The sequence below is a fragment of the Erpetoichthys calabaricus genome, chromosome 13, assembly GCF_900747795.2.
Source record: "Erpetoichthys calabaricus chromosome 13, fErpCal1.3, whole genome shotgun sequence".
Taxonomy (NCBI): domain Eukaryota; kingdom Metazoa; phylum Chordata; class Cladistia; order Polypteriformes; family Polypteridae; genus Erpetoichthys; species Erpetoichthys calabaricus.
This window is the reverse complement of record NC_041406.2, coordinates 47,664,954-47,682,195: the sequence shown is the minus strand read 5'-3', so window position 1 is coordinate 47,682,195 and position 17,242 is coordinate 47,664,954. Positions and strand designations below refer to the sequence as shown.

Sequence of the window (17,242 nt, the reverse complement as noted above, 5' to 3'; positions counted from 1 at the left end):
TTGGTATAGATTTAAATGCTTAACTCTCTTTTGTTGATTTCATTATACTTTGCCCTTTCTCTGTGCAGTTTTTCCCCCTTTGTTGTATCTTAATAATGACAATTTAAAACGAGCAGATCAGACACCCAGGCAAACAACACTGAATAATCAAAGGCTGCAACTACTTTAGAGTCAGACCCACTAATGAGTAAATAATGGATCAATTAAACAATTAGAACACCTAAAAAAGTAGAATGAAAATCAAGATGAAAATACTGTTAAAAAGAAAAAAAAATACATTATTCCTATATAACTGTTCGGTACATTTTAATATTTTGTTTTTAGCAAACTTAGTTTTCTAATTTCTATATTGTTCCCTAAACACAGAACTTGGGAAATATCAGTTCACTTAATTAGGCCATGAGTTCAATTAAAAACAGAAGCTGGTTGGAACAAAAACCTGCAGCCACAGGGGTTCACCAGGACCGAGTTTGGGAAACACTGGTGTAGGCCAAAGCCAGATACTAGAGTGGGAGCACAGGCTGCCTTCTAGAGCACCCTATCTGGACAGGCATGTGGAAATTCCAGCCTGCTTCCCTGGCTATTCTTGGATGATCACATCACTTTGTCCATTTTGGGTGAGTGGGTCACCACAGTTACTCTGGCACATTCATTTCATTCAGTCATTTACAGAAACGTCAACCTCCAGTACAGGGTTGGGTTTACTGCAGACTATCCTAGCAGCACTGACTGCAAAATTAAGAAGCAGCATTTTAAAGAGTGCCAGTCCACTGTGGGGCACTCTTAGGCACACCAGGCAATCTTACTTCATCTGTATTTGTTTTGGATTTCAGTGAACTGTCTGGAATACCCTGGTGGAGAGAAAACTCCACACAGGCAAAGACAAGGCCTGGCATCTAAATTCAGGACAACAAAACAATGTGGCAGCAGCCCTAAGCACTGTACCACCATACCATTCAATTATGACATTTTCAGTAATGTTTATGTAAGCTTTAAAAATTAAAAGATTTACATTATTAGATACAAAGTACAGATTACATTGATTTATAATAACTTATGTGAACAAGGTGGATTGTCTGTGTTCTCTTCTAAAGTGAGCAGGACCTGCTCCTAATACCTCCCTAAAACAACCCCATCTGAGACACATATGGTTTTGGTTACCTGACATTGGCCGTCTAACGTAAGACCAGTGTACTTTATGAATTACAAATTTAGGCACTTCACTTTATTTTCTTTTTTTAAAATGTAATAGAATAAAAGTTCAGTGGTGTAGTAGATAAAACAGCTGTATTGCGGATTCAGTGTGCTGGGGTCAAACCTGGTGTCCAGTTGTTGCCCTTGTGTGGGTTTTCCTCCTACATACCCAAAGGCAGGTTAGGCTAATTGGTGATTCCAAATTGACCCTGTGTGGGTGTGTGCCTCAGTGAGCCCTGTGACAGACACCAGGATAAGCTCGAGCCCCCCACAGCCATGAGCTATATTAAGTGGGTTTGGGAATGTTAAACTATATCATAATACAGGAATGTTTATTGAAGTATTATGATCATTGTATACAGTTAATTCAGAACGTATTCAGACTGTTTCACTTTTTACACATTTTAATTAATATTTTCTCTTATCAAGCAACAATCAATACCCTAGATTCACAAAGAAAAAAACAGGATTTTAGGAACTTTTGAAAATTTATTAAAAATAAGAAATATCACATTGACACAAGAATTCAGATCCTTTGCTATGGTACTTGAAATGTGGTTTAGGTACAACCTATTCTGTTGAGATCATCATTGAGATATTTCTACACTTTGTTTGGAGTCCACCTGTTGTCAATTCAATTGATTGGAAATGATTAGGAAAGGCACACACTTGTCTAAAGAAGGTCACACAGCTGACAATGTGTATCAGAACAAAAAACAAGCCATAAGTTTGAAGGAATTGTTGAGAGACAGGACTGTGTTAAGGCACAGATCTGTGGATGGCTACAAAACATTTCAGTAGTATTGATGTTTCCCAAAAGCACAGTTGCCTTCATAATTCTTAAATGGAAAGAGTCTGCAAGAACAGTGACTCTTCCTAGACCTGCCCCTTGGCCAAACTGAGCAATTGGGAGAAAAGGGCCTTGGTAAGAGATGTGACCAAGAACCTGATGGTCACTATGGAGATGGGAACAACATCCAGAAGGATATCCATTACTGCAACATTCCACAGGTCTGGGCTTTTTGGCAGAGAGGCTAGAGGGAAGCCTCTCCTCAGTAAAAAATACACATGAAAGCCGATTTGGTGTTTGCTAAAAGCATCTAAGGAACTCATAGACTGTGAGAAACAAGAGACTGATGAAACCAAGATTGAACTGTTTGGTGTCATGTCTGGAGGAAACCAAGCAATCCTTATCACCTATGCAATACTGTTCCAAAGGTGAAGCATGGAGTTGCCAGCATCATACTGTGGCATTGTTTTTCAGCGGTAGGGGACTAGGAGACAAGTCAGAGTCAAGGTTAAGCTGAACAAAGCGAAGTACAGAGATATTCGTAATGAAAACCTGCTCCAGAGTACTCTGGACTTCAGACTGGGTTCATCTTCCAACAGGACATTGACCTCAAACACAAAGCAAAGCAACTCTGTGAGTGCCCTTACATGGCCCAACTAGAGCTCGGACTTTTACCCAATCAAACATCTCTGGAGACACCTGAAAATATCTGTCAACCAATGGTCTCCATCCAGCCTTACAAAGCATGAGAGGATCTGCAAAGAACATTTTTAGAAAATCCTCAAATCCAGATGGGCAAATAAGACTCCAGGCTATAATCGCATCCAAAAGTCCAAGTAAAGGGTCTGAATACATGTGTCAATGTGATATTTCAGCTTTTTTTATTTTTAACATAACTTGTAAAATTTCTAAAGTTTTGTTTTCACTTTGTTATTCTGGGGTATTAAGTGTTGCTTGATGGGGGAGAAAATAAATTTTAATGATTTTAGTATAAGGCTGCAGCATAAAAATGTGTAAAAAGTGAAGGGGTCTGAATACTTTCTGAATTCACTGTAGTTAGCTGATGCCCTGCAACAGACTGGCACCTGGCCCACTTTATTCCCTGCATTGTGCCAAGTGCTCCTAGGATAGGATCTGGTCCCTTAGTTGTAACCTTGAATTGTGGTTAGTCTAATTTAAGAAGATTACATTAACTGTATCTCTCACTGTTACTATATTTCATACAGCACATTTAGAGATGGTGATGATGACTGAGTCCCCAAGTCATGCAGACTCAAAGGAAAGATCTGAAGGACAAATGAATGCAATAAAGTGTGCAGACAGGACACATGATATGAACAGCATTATGAGGAAGATGTCGGTTATTAGAAGCTGTTAAAAGAGCGGAAAAGAAGCTAAACATTCCAGTCTAAACGGGAGTTGGTGGGTCTACCTATTCTGCCATCCTGTCTAAATGATTTATGTAAAAAATTTAGCACACAGAAATCACAAGTGTGAGAAAGGTCTAAAGGCTTGCTGTTTGTGGCCAGACCTCCTGTTTTGTATTATTGCAAAATTCCATCTGTTCTGTTTGTTTAACACTCATTTTTTAGCAGTAGGCCTGTCTGCATGGTGTCTTTTCCACTACCGAGCAAACCCTGGTTACAGCTGGACACTTTAACCTTTCCCTGCTACTTTCGAACCTCTTGGGCTCCTCAACACACACAGCAAGCCACCAAACTTCTCCGGCAGAGTAGGTTTTCATTACTTCAGCATTTGCTGGTAATTAAGAAACCTCAAAATAAACAAATGTGGAGCAGACAAAACTGCCAGCAGAGTTCTTAAGAGCCTGCCAATGGGACCATGTGAGACTGTGCAAAGGGTTTCTGGCAGAACTTCTATCATCACCCACATTTCATTATGCTAAAGAAATATGTTAAAATCATTTTTCAAAATTAAAACTGGAACAGTACCTTTGATTAATTAAATCCATTCCCTAGGCACGGCTAAACTGTTCTCACTATGGCAAATTAGTGTTCAGAGGAGACATGTAATTTATCATTCCTGTCCTGCATCACATTTGAACATTTTATTATCAGGCAGCTTTATGGAGCAACTCCAGAAGATTCTCTTCACCCCTGCCCAACACAGTTTGAAAATGATGCAAAATGCCAGAAAAATGAATTTATCAGCACTCTTTGTGCAATTACTAGAAGAGAAGCTCTAACCCTCTGTCACTGACCCGGGTGCCAGACCCCCTTTCCTTTACAGCATGTATGTGTGTGTGTGCCAGGTCAGCTAACATCTCTATCCCATCCAAAAAGTAATGGGGGTGTAAAAAGTGAGCTTTGCCCTGGATAACTCACAGCATGCAGTCTGTCAGCTCAAGTGCCCATGACGGGCAGGAATTTTTCATGTTAGCCTATTAAAGAGCAGCTCAGCAGGGCAGACAACAAACAGAAATATCAGAGTGAAAAATGAAGAAGTCACGTCTAAATATGCTGTGCAACTCATCCTACTGTTTTCTGAAAGCAATCCAGTGAGGAAATGAAGCATCAAAACTCTCACCAAATACCCTGCAGTTTGTAAATGCAGACCACAGAAAACTGGTGAAGGATGATGGTGATTAACGGTTATTCTTCTGCTGCCTAATATCATTAGCACACATGGTAGTGGCTCCTAAAGACTTAAATTTTGAAACAATGGTGCACATACAGTGCTGGCCCATCCATATAGGTGAAGCAAGTGATTTCCCAGTGTGCAACGTGTGCAAGGTTGGTGGAAGACAAGTGTGCTACTATAAACTATTAAGCAACCTTTTAGAAACTTGATGGACGAGCATGTTATCATACCAAAATCTCTAATCTTGTAAAATAGTTGTGAAATGTGTCAGGACTCCCAGCTGAGGCTGCACACCCTGAGTGTATGGAATTGGTGCCGACTTTGATCTGCATAGTGAGATATTGTTGATTGACATGCTAAAACAACCAAAACTGTTGGGTTGTAAACATAAAAAGTACCAGAAGAGTGCAGGCACTCCAAAAATACAAAGGCTCATTCTTACAATAACATTAAAATAAATGAAACAAAATACATAAATTTGCTGTACTAAAGCATGGGGCAGTTTTTGTGGACTGATCAAAATTTCCATAAAGCATGAACTTATGGTGAAAATACAAACAGAAGATGCGGTTAAGATCTGTGTAGCCATGAAATCATGGTGCACACACATCTGAAAGGATAGGCGTAATTAATGTTATAATATTATTCATGTAAAAATGTTTCTTTTGTCTATTTAAGTACATTGCCAGTCTAGTTTGTACAGATTTTTTCCTTGTATGCTTCCAGTTTTGTGTCTACGGACAAGTGTGAGAGAGAAATTGAGACGGTGCATTACTAAATGTTTTGCCGTGGTGAAGGATGTGTGTCTCGAATTGTCATTAAATTCTCAGAAATCATGTAGGGCCCATGTTGCCCTATAGCATGCTTAATGAACGTTTAAAATGGACTTGCCTTGGCGTATTTGTGTTATTAACTGTTATTAAGATTCTTTATGTTATTACCACTCCATTAAGTGTTAATACCTATGGGCTCTGATATTGCTAATTTAAAGGAGGGTGGCACAATTGTGGCAAAATGGCATGTGCCACTTTTGGGAATGCATTTATAAGATTTGACTTAAGAAATAAACCGCTCCATGCGAATTACTGCAGTCTACTATTATCTGTTGAGAAGAAGGCGGTGTGCTGGGGGCAGTGGGTGGGTGGGGGATTTGCTCTGGAGCAGACACCCAAAAAGGTGACAGGAAGTGACTGGACTCTGGACCTAGAAGTGACAGGAAGGAAACATATTCAGGTCAAGATGTTCTATCTTAGCAAGATAGGGGGAGATTCTATGCAATGGGCCAGGATATAGAGAGATCTTTTGTCAATCCTAATCACTAACCTGATATCAATAAGCCAGTAAGAACAGGAACAAAAGTAATTCCACAAAAAGGGTTTAGTTTATCCAGCCTCGGATAAGTGTGTTCATATGTGGTCACACGTTATGATGTCAGCTATTGCACTTTCTCAGAGGTTTATGGGAGAATCACAATATCAACGGAAAGTATTGAACTCAAAATATGGTAGCACCTATGTGAAAACAAAACTGTGTCACAAAATAATGAAAATAAAAATAAACTTTTCATCAATGAGATATAAAAAAATAAAAATAGTTCAGAAATTAACTCTACAGGGTAAAAAAAACCTGGAAAAGATTTCAGTAATGTTGCTAAAAACTTCAGAAAAGGTATAATGAGTCATAAATCATGACACATGCATTTATAGTTTGTGCTCCTGTCAGCCCTACTACCCAAAGTTAGGACTCTCTGTCTGTGAGACTGTGAGTTTCTTCTCACTCCTCGACCTTCTTATAAAGCTAAACTAGCTTTCTCTTCTTAGTTTTTGCCAGGCGAACCCTTGCTATCACTCCTCTATTGGGATTTTACTACCTCCTTAAAGCAGTTGTCAATCTCTTACAGAAAGACTTAACCTCCTTAGCTGTACGTTTAACTTTGAAAACTCAAGTCAAAAATGTTATTATACAATATGTAACAAAAACATAGAAATAGCAAAATGTCGACATAAATACAGCAGGAAAGGTATATCTAGTGTCCACTACAATACTGATGCAGATTTAATACTCGCCCTTTGTGTGATATGCTTTGTAACAGTCACCTATACACAGCCCAGCTTTGCAGTCAGGACAGTAGAAGTGTGTTACTTTTCGAATGTTTCTTTTTTTTGTTACTTGTACATGAAAGAATAAAATGTCAGTCCCTGATCTACCTGATCGATGTGTCCCTTGTGTTATTCTAAGCTACCACAGTGCAAAGGTGACTTCCACATTTCGTCGGAAGCAAACATTAACTGTTGCTGCATTGTTAACAGTGCTTAGGGGGCTATCACCTTTCTTGTATTTCCACTTATCGCAGTCATTTTGTCTTTTTGTTACCCAGCTACTGGCACCATAGTTAATCTTTCACAACTGAATTTGCCAGGGAATATCACAGCAGTTTGGTCCCACAATGCCATATGCATCAGTTTCACTATCCTTGACAATGTCTGACGACCAATTCATATTGTTATCACTATCGCTTGATTCAATTAATGGTTCAGTTTGCAGTTTGTTCTCAAAGTGGCTTTACAGCTTTTGGTTTACTCTCCATTTTGTTTTTGTTTAAAGGTTCTGCCCCACACATGAATATTGATGAGTTAACATAGAGTGACAGAATGTGGATTATCATATCCACAAGATGGCAACAAAATACTGTTCCATTTTCTTTGGGCTTAACATGCTATATCTCATCAAAATAGGTCACCCCAAGTGTTGCTTGGGGTTATCTGTTTTTACATGGTGTTCTGAGCCTGGGAGCTACTCAGGGATAATACTAAGAAGTTTGAAGCATACATTTCATAATATGATGGCCCCATTGTCTAAATTTTAAAATTTAAGAACAGGCTAGTTTTTTCTTTTTTTTTTCTAATTAATGCTTCAATTTTATGTGTGAAATTAATAAATACCATGATTACCATGATTATGAACAAATAATCTTTAATAGAAAAATGCCAAACTTATTGTTTAACTGGTTAAGGGTATCCCGGCTGGAATGTGTACTGTCCTGCCTTATTTTTCATATACATACTCCTGCTCACACCATGTATGCATGGCCAGTGGCCATAAGAAAACTTTCAGGCTTGGAACATATTGCACAAAATGAGCTAGAAAAACGCTGAGTGGTGTTCATTTCTTCATGTAACAGCAATGGACTGTCCCATATTTTGGGTTGTCCTGAAATCTACGCATAGGATAGCAGCAGAAGGGGCACTGCAAAAGTATTTTACCAACTTTGTTTGAAGGAGAGAAAGATGAACCCATCATAAACTTTGTACAAGCAGCAAGGGCCTGTTAAAAACTGTTGACCTTGCTAAATCCAATCACTGCCCCAGAACGTATAGCATAGGCTGGGCACAACCAAAATTGAATGAACTGGACATCTAGCTGAGGGTTCATAATTGGCACCATTTCATCTCATCAGGGAAATGTTAGAGTCCTGCTTGCTTTGATATAAGAGGGGCAACCAAGAATCAAATAAGAATGCTCAGCCCTATAAAGGAGGTTTTGCACAGAGTGCAATTACACAGAGGACACCAAGGAGAATTGCAGTTTTTAGCGCTATTGCAGATTCCAGACATTTAGATGACCCTTAGTGCAGGATATAAATGGTGACTCTACTAGAGCACATTGAGCTTAATGGGTATAGCAAAATATTAGTGAACTGGATCAGCCAGAGATTTTTTGGTGAAAGGAGTTTTATATTAATAAAATTTACAGATATGTGCTGCCCTGCCTGGCAGCCAAAGGCAGGCCTTTATAGCGCAGCTACACCAGTGTAATGTTTTTACATTTTGATGACATTACAGCTTCTTCAACCTGCACCCACCACTCATGTATGTGGATATTTCTAATCTGCATGCTTCTTGAAGAAAAACAACAGACAAGAAGGACAAGTAGTGGACAGAGATAGCCTACTTAGAATCTTTTTGGCCTTAGTAATTGCAAGCTATAAAGCCATAATTTATTCACCTTATGATAAAAATTCACCCACAGTAACCATAACATATTTACTATGGAGGTGTACAACAAAAGAGCAAAGCTAACTTTACCTGTTTGTCTTTACTATTGGCGTGGGAAGCACGCAGGTCAGCCTCCAACCATATGCTGACAGTGATTTCAGCAGAGGTATGTAGTCCGTCTTCACTTCGCTGTCCTAAAGGCAAGGAAGTCGGCAAACATTAGCGTCTGTTCAATAAATCTAAAACAGAACCTCAACCCACAGTGCTCCCCACATGTTTTCCTCTTTAAACTGAGCCACTGTTATCTTGTAAGTTCTGGTTGAAGAAACCTCAAAGAAAAAAAATGTAATGCTCAAGATAATTTGCTTACAGTATATTTAGTTTTGTTAAAATAGACATACAAAAGATAATGATAATATATAAATCAATGCAACATTCCTTTTCTAATCACGCCTACATATACACAGATCTATGCTAATCGTTGTCATACAGCCAGTCAGTCTATTTTTGGAGGTCTGGAGAGCTATTCTGCAGTAGTGACTAACCACACAATTGCTCCTGCAGAAAGTCTGAAGACCACTGGTGCTTCTGTATTAGGGGTCAGAGGGGCTCAGCCCCACCAGATGTTGTGCAAAATACATTAAGTAATAAGCTTCCCTCTGCAATTTAAAATTTTTATAACAACCTTCAGCATTGTCTTTTTACACATTTTTTTCCAAATTCCTACCCTATGCTTAATGTAAAAACTTAGCTAGAAAAATGTTGCTTCTCGTAGTATGTGGAATTGTCTTTGTGCCGGATGCAATAAGCCTGTTTGCAAATGAGGAGCTGGTCAAATTAGCCCTGCAGTGTCCTCCATATGTGTGCACATGTCCATACTGAACTTTACAGTTTAGTGTTGGGGCTTGAAGGTCATCTGTCACATTAAAATATGGCCAACCTGTGGTTGTTGATTTGTTTTTTTAATTTTTTAATTGTGTGTTTGCCCTTTTGGTTCTAGCTTTTCCCAGTTGAGACTATACAGTAAACGCTAGTGAAGAGGTACAAAACCATTTGCTCCCTTAAAGGCAGCCACAGTAATTTGAGAAAAAAACAAGAATGTAGATCAATAACAAGAATCCATCATTCACAAGACTTTATGCTGCAGCTTCATTTTCACCCAGCACTGATGAGGGCTACATTAAATTTGCAAAAACCATAAAGGAAGCCTATGTGTTCTCTGTCTACTTTGTGAAAGAGAAGAGAGCAGTATGATGTGCCTGTTTCAAAGAAACACAGGATCCTGGTATGGAAGGAACAGTTACATATGTAGACAATAGTGATTGGTGCTGCTACTGGACATGCAGTGTACAGTTTAGGTCCGCAGTGCGCAGTCTGCATGTTCCTTTCATGTTTTTGTGACTTGTAATTTTTTACTTCTAAGCTTTTCAATTCTAAATCTGAGGCATTGCTATTTCAATCTAGGAAGATCATAGCCAATTTATTTTTCTGAGCAGTGGTGGTTGCGAGGCTATCCGTTTTTTATAGTGTTTAAATCAAGATGGCTGTATTATGCCCAATGATGATGATGTCACGGGGTATCTTAACAATATGATGCCAGTCAGGACAGACCAAACAAGAGCCTCAAATTGTTTCATTTTTGTGACATGAAAGGTGCGTGAGCATGCAAGATTCACTACTCATTAACAAAATAAGGTCAGGTATTATTAGTTAGGTAAGTTACATTTATACATTAGAGAATGCTATACATGTGTAGAAAAAACTGAATTTTCAGGGCAAAAAACTCCAAGCTCTGATCAAAGCAGAAACATTAATCAATTTTAAAATTGCCATTCTGTGCTGTCAAAATAATGTGACTGCAACCAAATGTGGTTAAACATCAACCTATCACAAACAGGAAGGTAGAATTTAAGACTGGAGACATTTGTAGTTCCAAGGGGAACTGGGCTAGGATGGGAGCCACTAGAGGTCAGCATTTTCATTGCTAACATCTACAGTAGACTGCAACAAGGCATCCATTCCTTCATCCACCAGTCTTAAAGTATCCATTCCTCTGTATGTCAGTCTTCTAATCCATCCATCCATCCATCCATCCTCTTCCGCTTATCCGAGATCGGGTCGCGGGGGCAGCAGCTTGAGCAGAGATGCCCAGACTTCCCTCTCCCCGGCCACTTCTTCTAGCTCTTCCGGGAGAATCCCGAGGTGTTCCCAGGCCAGCCGGGAGACATAGTCCCTCCAGCGTGTCCTGGATCTTTCCCAGGGCCTCCTCCCGATTAGATGTGCCTGGAACACCTCACCAGGGAGGCGTCCAGGAGGCATCCTGATCAGATGCCCGAGCCACCTCATCTGACTCCTCTCGATGTCTTCTAATCAGCTTATACAATTCAGTGCCATGGGCACCTGGTACCTGTCTCAGCAGGAGCTAACAGTGGACTGAAACCCTCAGCAGGGACTAACCAATCCATCATGGGTCACATTCATGCTCATTCATTAATACCAAAGTATTTGGAGATGCAGTGTGGGTGCTCATGTAGTGCTCAGGGTTCTCTCCTGAGACTCTTGAATTGCTTTCACAGTCCAGTCCCATCCTTTTAAGTTAAATGGTGCTACTAAGTTATGCCTATGTAAGTGTGAGTAGGGGTGTTTGGAACAATAAATGGCAACTTGTTCAAGTCTGGTATCCCAATCTAGTTCCTTTATCTTCATAAACCAGACCAGGAATAGCAAGTATAGAAAATGGATGGAAAGATGGATGGAATTTGGATTGTAATGACTGACCAGGGTCCATCAGGAGGAAATACTGTATAAAGGCCATAGCTGACTTTGGCAGTGACCCCAAGAAAGCACGAGAAATGACTGTTTCCAGCTTTGAGGATGTGAGCTTGGAATAAGAAGCACTAGCAAGAGTTCCATGGAGGAAAGAGAAATTATCTAGGTCAAGAGTACCAAGAAAAAAACGTGCATGGAGTAAGCTGGTAATTGATGTCCTGGTGTATTGGTTTTTCCTTTTTATTAATTGAGAGAATTTATATTTAATATTTTGTAGCATTTCAAAGTCCAGTTGTCCATTAGCTGAACACTCTTAACTGTATGTGAGGGCCTGTGGACCCAGATCCTCTCCTAGCAGCACCGTGTGCAAGATGGAGGTGCCAGACCATCTCATTGCAAACTCCCCACACCCACAGGCATACACCCACACACCCACGCACACACAGAAAAGCTAGAGAACTTGAATAAAAACACACAGACATGGGAAGGACGTGCAGCAGATGAAATGGTTAAACAGCAGTATGCTGCTGAAGTAGTAGTAGTAGGGTCTTCTTTTTGTGACTGTGGTTAAGTGTTGTTTACTTGACTATATCTCTGTTAAGTCTTTCAGTGAGTTCCGTTCTGCACCTTAGCCACAGCTAAAACAGGAACCTGTGGTGTTTGGTACAGCGGACTAACTGTAGCACCTGACCACAGCAGCTGGCTGAGTAATCTAGATCAAGCTTCCTGTCTGTCTGGTCTTCAGTTAAACTGAACACTGAGGTGACATTTTCTGAGACTGGCAAGTCTCAGGTACTTTATGTTGAAGTTAGAAATCATATGCCTTCGTAAGATCATCAAGATTTACTTCACTAACCATTAATGGGCGTTCACTCACGCTCTGTCACATGTTAGATTTAAAAGACACAATACAATCAGAATAGGACAATGACTATATACAGTACATGTGTCTGATCTTTATAGCTTTCTTAAAATTTGATCTCCCATTTATTTTTACTCTTTGTACTGTTTTCCTTGATTCTTTCATTTATTTTCTCACCCATGTATCCAGTTCAGGAGGACAGGAAACTACTGCCTATTCCAACAGCACTGGGTGCAAAGTGGGAACAACCCTGGGTGATACAACAGTTCTTTACAGTGCACAAAGCTCAAACTCATTCACGCAGGGACAGCTTAGAGTCACCGACTACCTTAATACAAAGTTTGGGTGTGTAGAAGGAAGCCAGAGTACCTGGAAAAACAGCAACACAAGCACAGGAAGAACCTGGAAACTCCACAGAGGAATGACCATGCTGGGATTCAATCCAGTGCCACTCATTTCTGCATTATATTGAACTTCATATAAACTACTGTGCTGTTGACACTTTTATATGTAACGGAAAGGACAATTCTCTTCACAGTTAATAATAATAATAGATAATTCTTTACATTTATGTAGTGCTTTTCTCACTGCTCAAAGTGGTTTACATAGTTCAACCACCACTAATCGGTGGGCTGGCGCACTGCCCAGTGTTTGTTTCCTGCCTTGTGCCCTATGTTGGCTGGGATTGGCTCCAGCAGACCCCCGTGACCCTGTAGTTAGGATATAGCGGGTTGGATACTGGATGGATGGAACCACCACTAATATATAGCATCCACTTGGATGATGCAATGGCAGCCATTTATGTGCCAGTATGCTTACCACAAAGGCCAGGACCTCGGTTTTACATGTCATTCAAAGGACGGCAAGATTTTTACAGCACAATGTGCCCATCACTGCACTGGGGCATTGGAATCCACATTCAGACTACAGGGAATGCGTTCCCTGCTGTCCTCGCCAACACTTCTTCCAGCAGCAACCCAGGCTTTTCCTAGATGGTCTCCCATCCAAGTACTAGCCAGGCCTGAACATGCTTAGTTTCAGGTGGATGACCTGTTCTGAAGTGCAGGTGGTATGGCAGGTTCTCCTGTTTGAGTGTGAGGGTCAAGCTGTGAGTCAGCGTGTAACATAACCACCCCAGCCCTTCTCCATTAAGGTAGCAGGTGCATAAGATTGCTACCTAAGCTTATGGCAACAAACTGATTTTATGTTTAACACTTTATAGTAACTCTGAATAGCTTCATTAGGTAATGCACCTTTACAAATCTTTACATTGAATTAATAGTTTTAACTGAAGACTGGGTACTAAAAATATACAACTAATTAATAAAAGATGTAATGAAACATTATGTAATGTTTGTTAATAATTTGATGATTAAAGCTGTTATAAAGGTGCTTAAATATTGGGGTGGTATAGGACCAGCCCAGTTAAGTCTTTAGACCTCACTGAAAGCTTGAATATCTATATTGTGGAAGATCCCTGAAAAATAAATGTGAATGACATGTTTTAGTGTTCTACATTAGATTTGTGAGAATGTATTATTGCAGCCGATAGACAGCTCTTTACAGGCAGAGTGGGAAGGCAGTGTTCGGTGAGCTCTTCAGGTTGGGCAGGGTTAGATGGCAGCAGCATATCTAGTAGGGAAGTGAAGTGCATGCTTTGAAAGACATCAAGAGGATTCCATAAAGAGAGTATAGGCTTTAAGAGAAAAAACATAAATAGGAGCTCTGAGCAGGTGTTAGTTCTTGCCTTTGTCACATTGGGAGTGTCACAGTCAATAGCAGAAAGTGACTGAGAATGCTGATAAAGTGATATTGACAATGTTGACGTTGCTAAACTCTGGAAATGACTTGCTACCCCGTTCTGTGCTCTTAATCAACTAGAGATGCTGGGCTGGTCTGTAGTAAGGTGACAAACTGGTTCAAACATACAATCATTTTAATTCACATGATGAAACAGCCATTTTAATATTGCACACCCAGCAACTGAGTGTGTATGTCTTATGGAAAGTGGTTATTCTGCATAGTGCTAGTCATAAACACAAGGTGGTATAACTTTTGATTTTGATGCTATTAGTTTACTTTGATAGGACTCTCTATAGCTAATTTATTGTATTTTACATTGCACCAGAGAAAGACTTTCATGTTACGCCAACACTGGAGCACTAATAGAACCCTCTGATTACCACAGGGTGTTAAGCACACTGAGTGTTACCTGCTTATTATCATTTAAGGACAATTATAACTATTGGAATGTACATGAACTAATAATGTTTAGTATTTTAATGTTTATTATTGACTTATTGATGGAAGTTATCATAAAGTGTTACTAATGTGTATTTTGTGACAGAACCCACAGAAAATGCACTTAAAACAAAGTCTCTACTTGGTTAACCATCTCGCCCCAAGCTGAATCACAGAAAGGTAAGCTCTTGAGAATAATCAAGATGGAATCCAAATAATCTGTACCCAGTCAGGTTTTATTGTCTTCTCCTTAAAAATCCAGAACTGTTTAATATAGAAACTGTTTTAGCACAAGCCATTATACTCCAAGGGCACTGGTTAATTCTACTGCTTCACAAATACAGCATCCTGGGTTTGAATCTCAGACACGCATTTATGTGGGTGTTTCTCTTGGTACTTTCCAAAAGATGTGAAGGTTAATTGAACTGGCAGACAGACACCCATTCTGCCCATACTAGATGTGCCCCATCTGTGTGCCTTGTGATGGACTACAGAGCAGCCCAAGGTTGTTTAACGAGTGTCTTGTGTTGTATTAACTCAATGGCCCTGAATTGCATTAAGCATGTTTGGAAATGTATGCATGTTACAAAATATATTCCAAAAATATTTTTACTGCAGACCTTAATATTTCAAGCAGGTGGCAGTGAAGAGTATTTGGCACAGAGCACAAAGCCGCCACAAAACCTTTAATGAATCCGGGAAACACTTTGCTCTGAATATGACTTTTAAATAAAAGATAGTGTGGAAATAACTAGACTTAAATAAATTAATTTTATAGAAACTGTATCATTGCTATCCTGCATTTAAATAAGCAGTTAAAAATAGATGTAATTAATAATGAAAGTACTGCAGTACTGTGGCCACAAGAAGTGTAATTGTGAAAAGAATGTTGCAGGTGTTACTGTAAAGGACAGACTCACTTCAAAAGTTGTCCACTGCTCCACCACAATGGCATCATAAGCTTGAACAGATGTGGTGTCCGTGTCCGACTCCTGAAAGATGAACATGACTTCTGTGCTTTGTGGTGATGAGTCTGGAAGGTAAGAGACAGTCATTTAGCTTTATTTATCTTAAGTATTTCCAAGATTTGCTGAACACTTTTCGTTTGGTTTGGTTTTGCTGCTATCATTTTGGACATCATCTAAGATTTCTTTATTACTCACAGCTTTCAAATCAAAAGTGAGTTACAGTAGAGCAGTCCATGCTTTTGTTAATTTAATTAAATGATGCATTTATCTTCAGAATTGTATATTTTTTTTGCAAAAACTAAATTGAAGCTAAGAAAGGCAAACTTCCGTATGTGTTTGACTTAGCAATACTGCAAAAATCCTGAAAAATTGATTACAATATGTTTGCTTGATCCAACCATTTTGATTGTATAGGTTCCATCCTTAAAAAGACATCCCGTTAGATAACTGCAGCATGCTCATCTCATGGGACTCCAGTCAGGTTTTACTTTTAAAAATCCCAAAACTGCAGAATGCTCTTTGCTTTGAGCATTCCTTCAACCCAAAACACCCAGTTAAACAGTTCCCATCTTATCCTATGACCAGCAGAAGTCCAGGATGTTCCTGTTGTGATCAGAAAGAAACAGGAGCAAAGGCTTGCATCATGCCAGTCTCCTAATATAAATCTATTGCTTGAGCATACCAGGATATGGGGTTTAATTACTACACATAAAATGGGGCATCATTGGCTTGGATAGCTAGTGCATTGTGTCTGAGCAAACCCCAGTTACCCACACTAGTTTCTTAAGGAATTCTCCTCACTAACTTCTTGAGGGTACTCTTTAAGTACAATTTGGCCTTGATGTGAACACTACCCAGTCCTCTGTACTTGGGGACTTCCTCGCTAATGAAACATTGACAATCTGCTTCACAAGCCCCCACTCCCTGCCCCATTTTTGTTTATTCTAAATTAGAAGCATGACAGAGAGGGAAGTGGTAACCCCACACCAGCAAAGTGTCAATTATCTGGTTCACTGCTGGCTTTGTAAGAGTAAGGATGCATTCAATGAAGAGAGAATTCAATTCATTTCTGTACATCTTTCTTCAATGCGTACAACCTCAAAGTGCTTGCATATGTTATAATTATAATGTATTAACAAAAAATCCTAAATCAGGCAACATTTATTACATTCAATAACACATACATAAGATTAAACATACAGTAAAACAAAATAATTTCAAAGATTAAAATAAACAAATCATGACAATATAGCACCCATTAGCATCTTAACTGACATGGCCAGTTGACAATGGAGAAGAGGAAAAACAAAAACTATTTTTGACAGAATTACTGCAGAAAGTAAACCTTTAGTTGTTCGAGGTCTGCTATAATAAATAAAATGAATTCTTCTGATGACCTGTGTTGACTACACACTCTCCCCTCTTAGGCATTCTGCATAAGCATTAGAACATTAGAAAAATATTGACGTGAACAGAGCATTTAGCCCAACAAAGCTTACCATTGCTTTTCAAAGCTATAATTTCCACTTACTACCTTTAATAACTTACGTTCACTTACACTAATCAGCCCATGCCTGTATTCTGTTCAAGTCCATCTGTAATGATTCAGTGGATTATATATTATCTGCCAATTCACTTAGCTTTGTATCTACAAACTTAACCAGCTTCATATTCATATTTCTATCCACATAGCTTAAGATATTAAAAACAGCAGCAACCCCAGCACTGATCCATGAGGGACATCACTCTTAACATCTCCCAATTCTGATAAGGTTCCCTTTACCTCCTGTGCTGGTGGTCAACCAATCAGTACAACTCATCA

General features: G+C 39.3%; 1 protein-coding gene across 2 annotated transcripts in view; it reads right to left on the bottom strand.

The window, feature by feature from the left end:
• LOC114664190 (raftlin-like) overlaps nt 1-17,242 on the bottom strand; it is a 252,705-nt gene that overhangs the window by 14,846 nt on the left and 220,617 nt on the right. For both annotated transcript variants that reach the window (XM_028818201.2, XM_028818202.2), the window contains exons 7-8: nt 15,373-15,485; nt 8,671-8,774 (exon numbers count right to left, since the gene is read on the bottom strand). In XM_028818201.2, the coding sequence (XP_028674034.1) occupies nt 8,671-8,774; nt 15,373-15,485 (217 nt within the window). The remainder of the gene's footprint in view (nt 1-8,670; nt 8,775-15,372; nt 15,486-17,242) is intronic.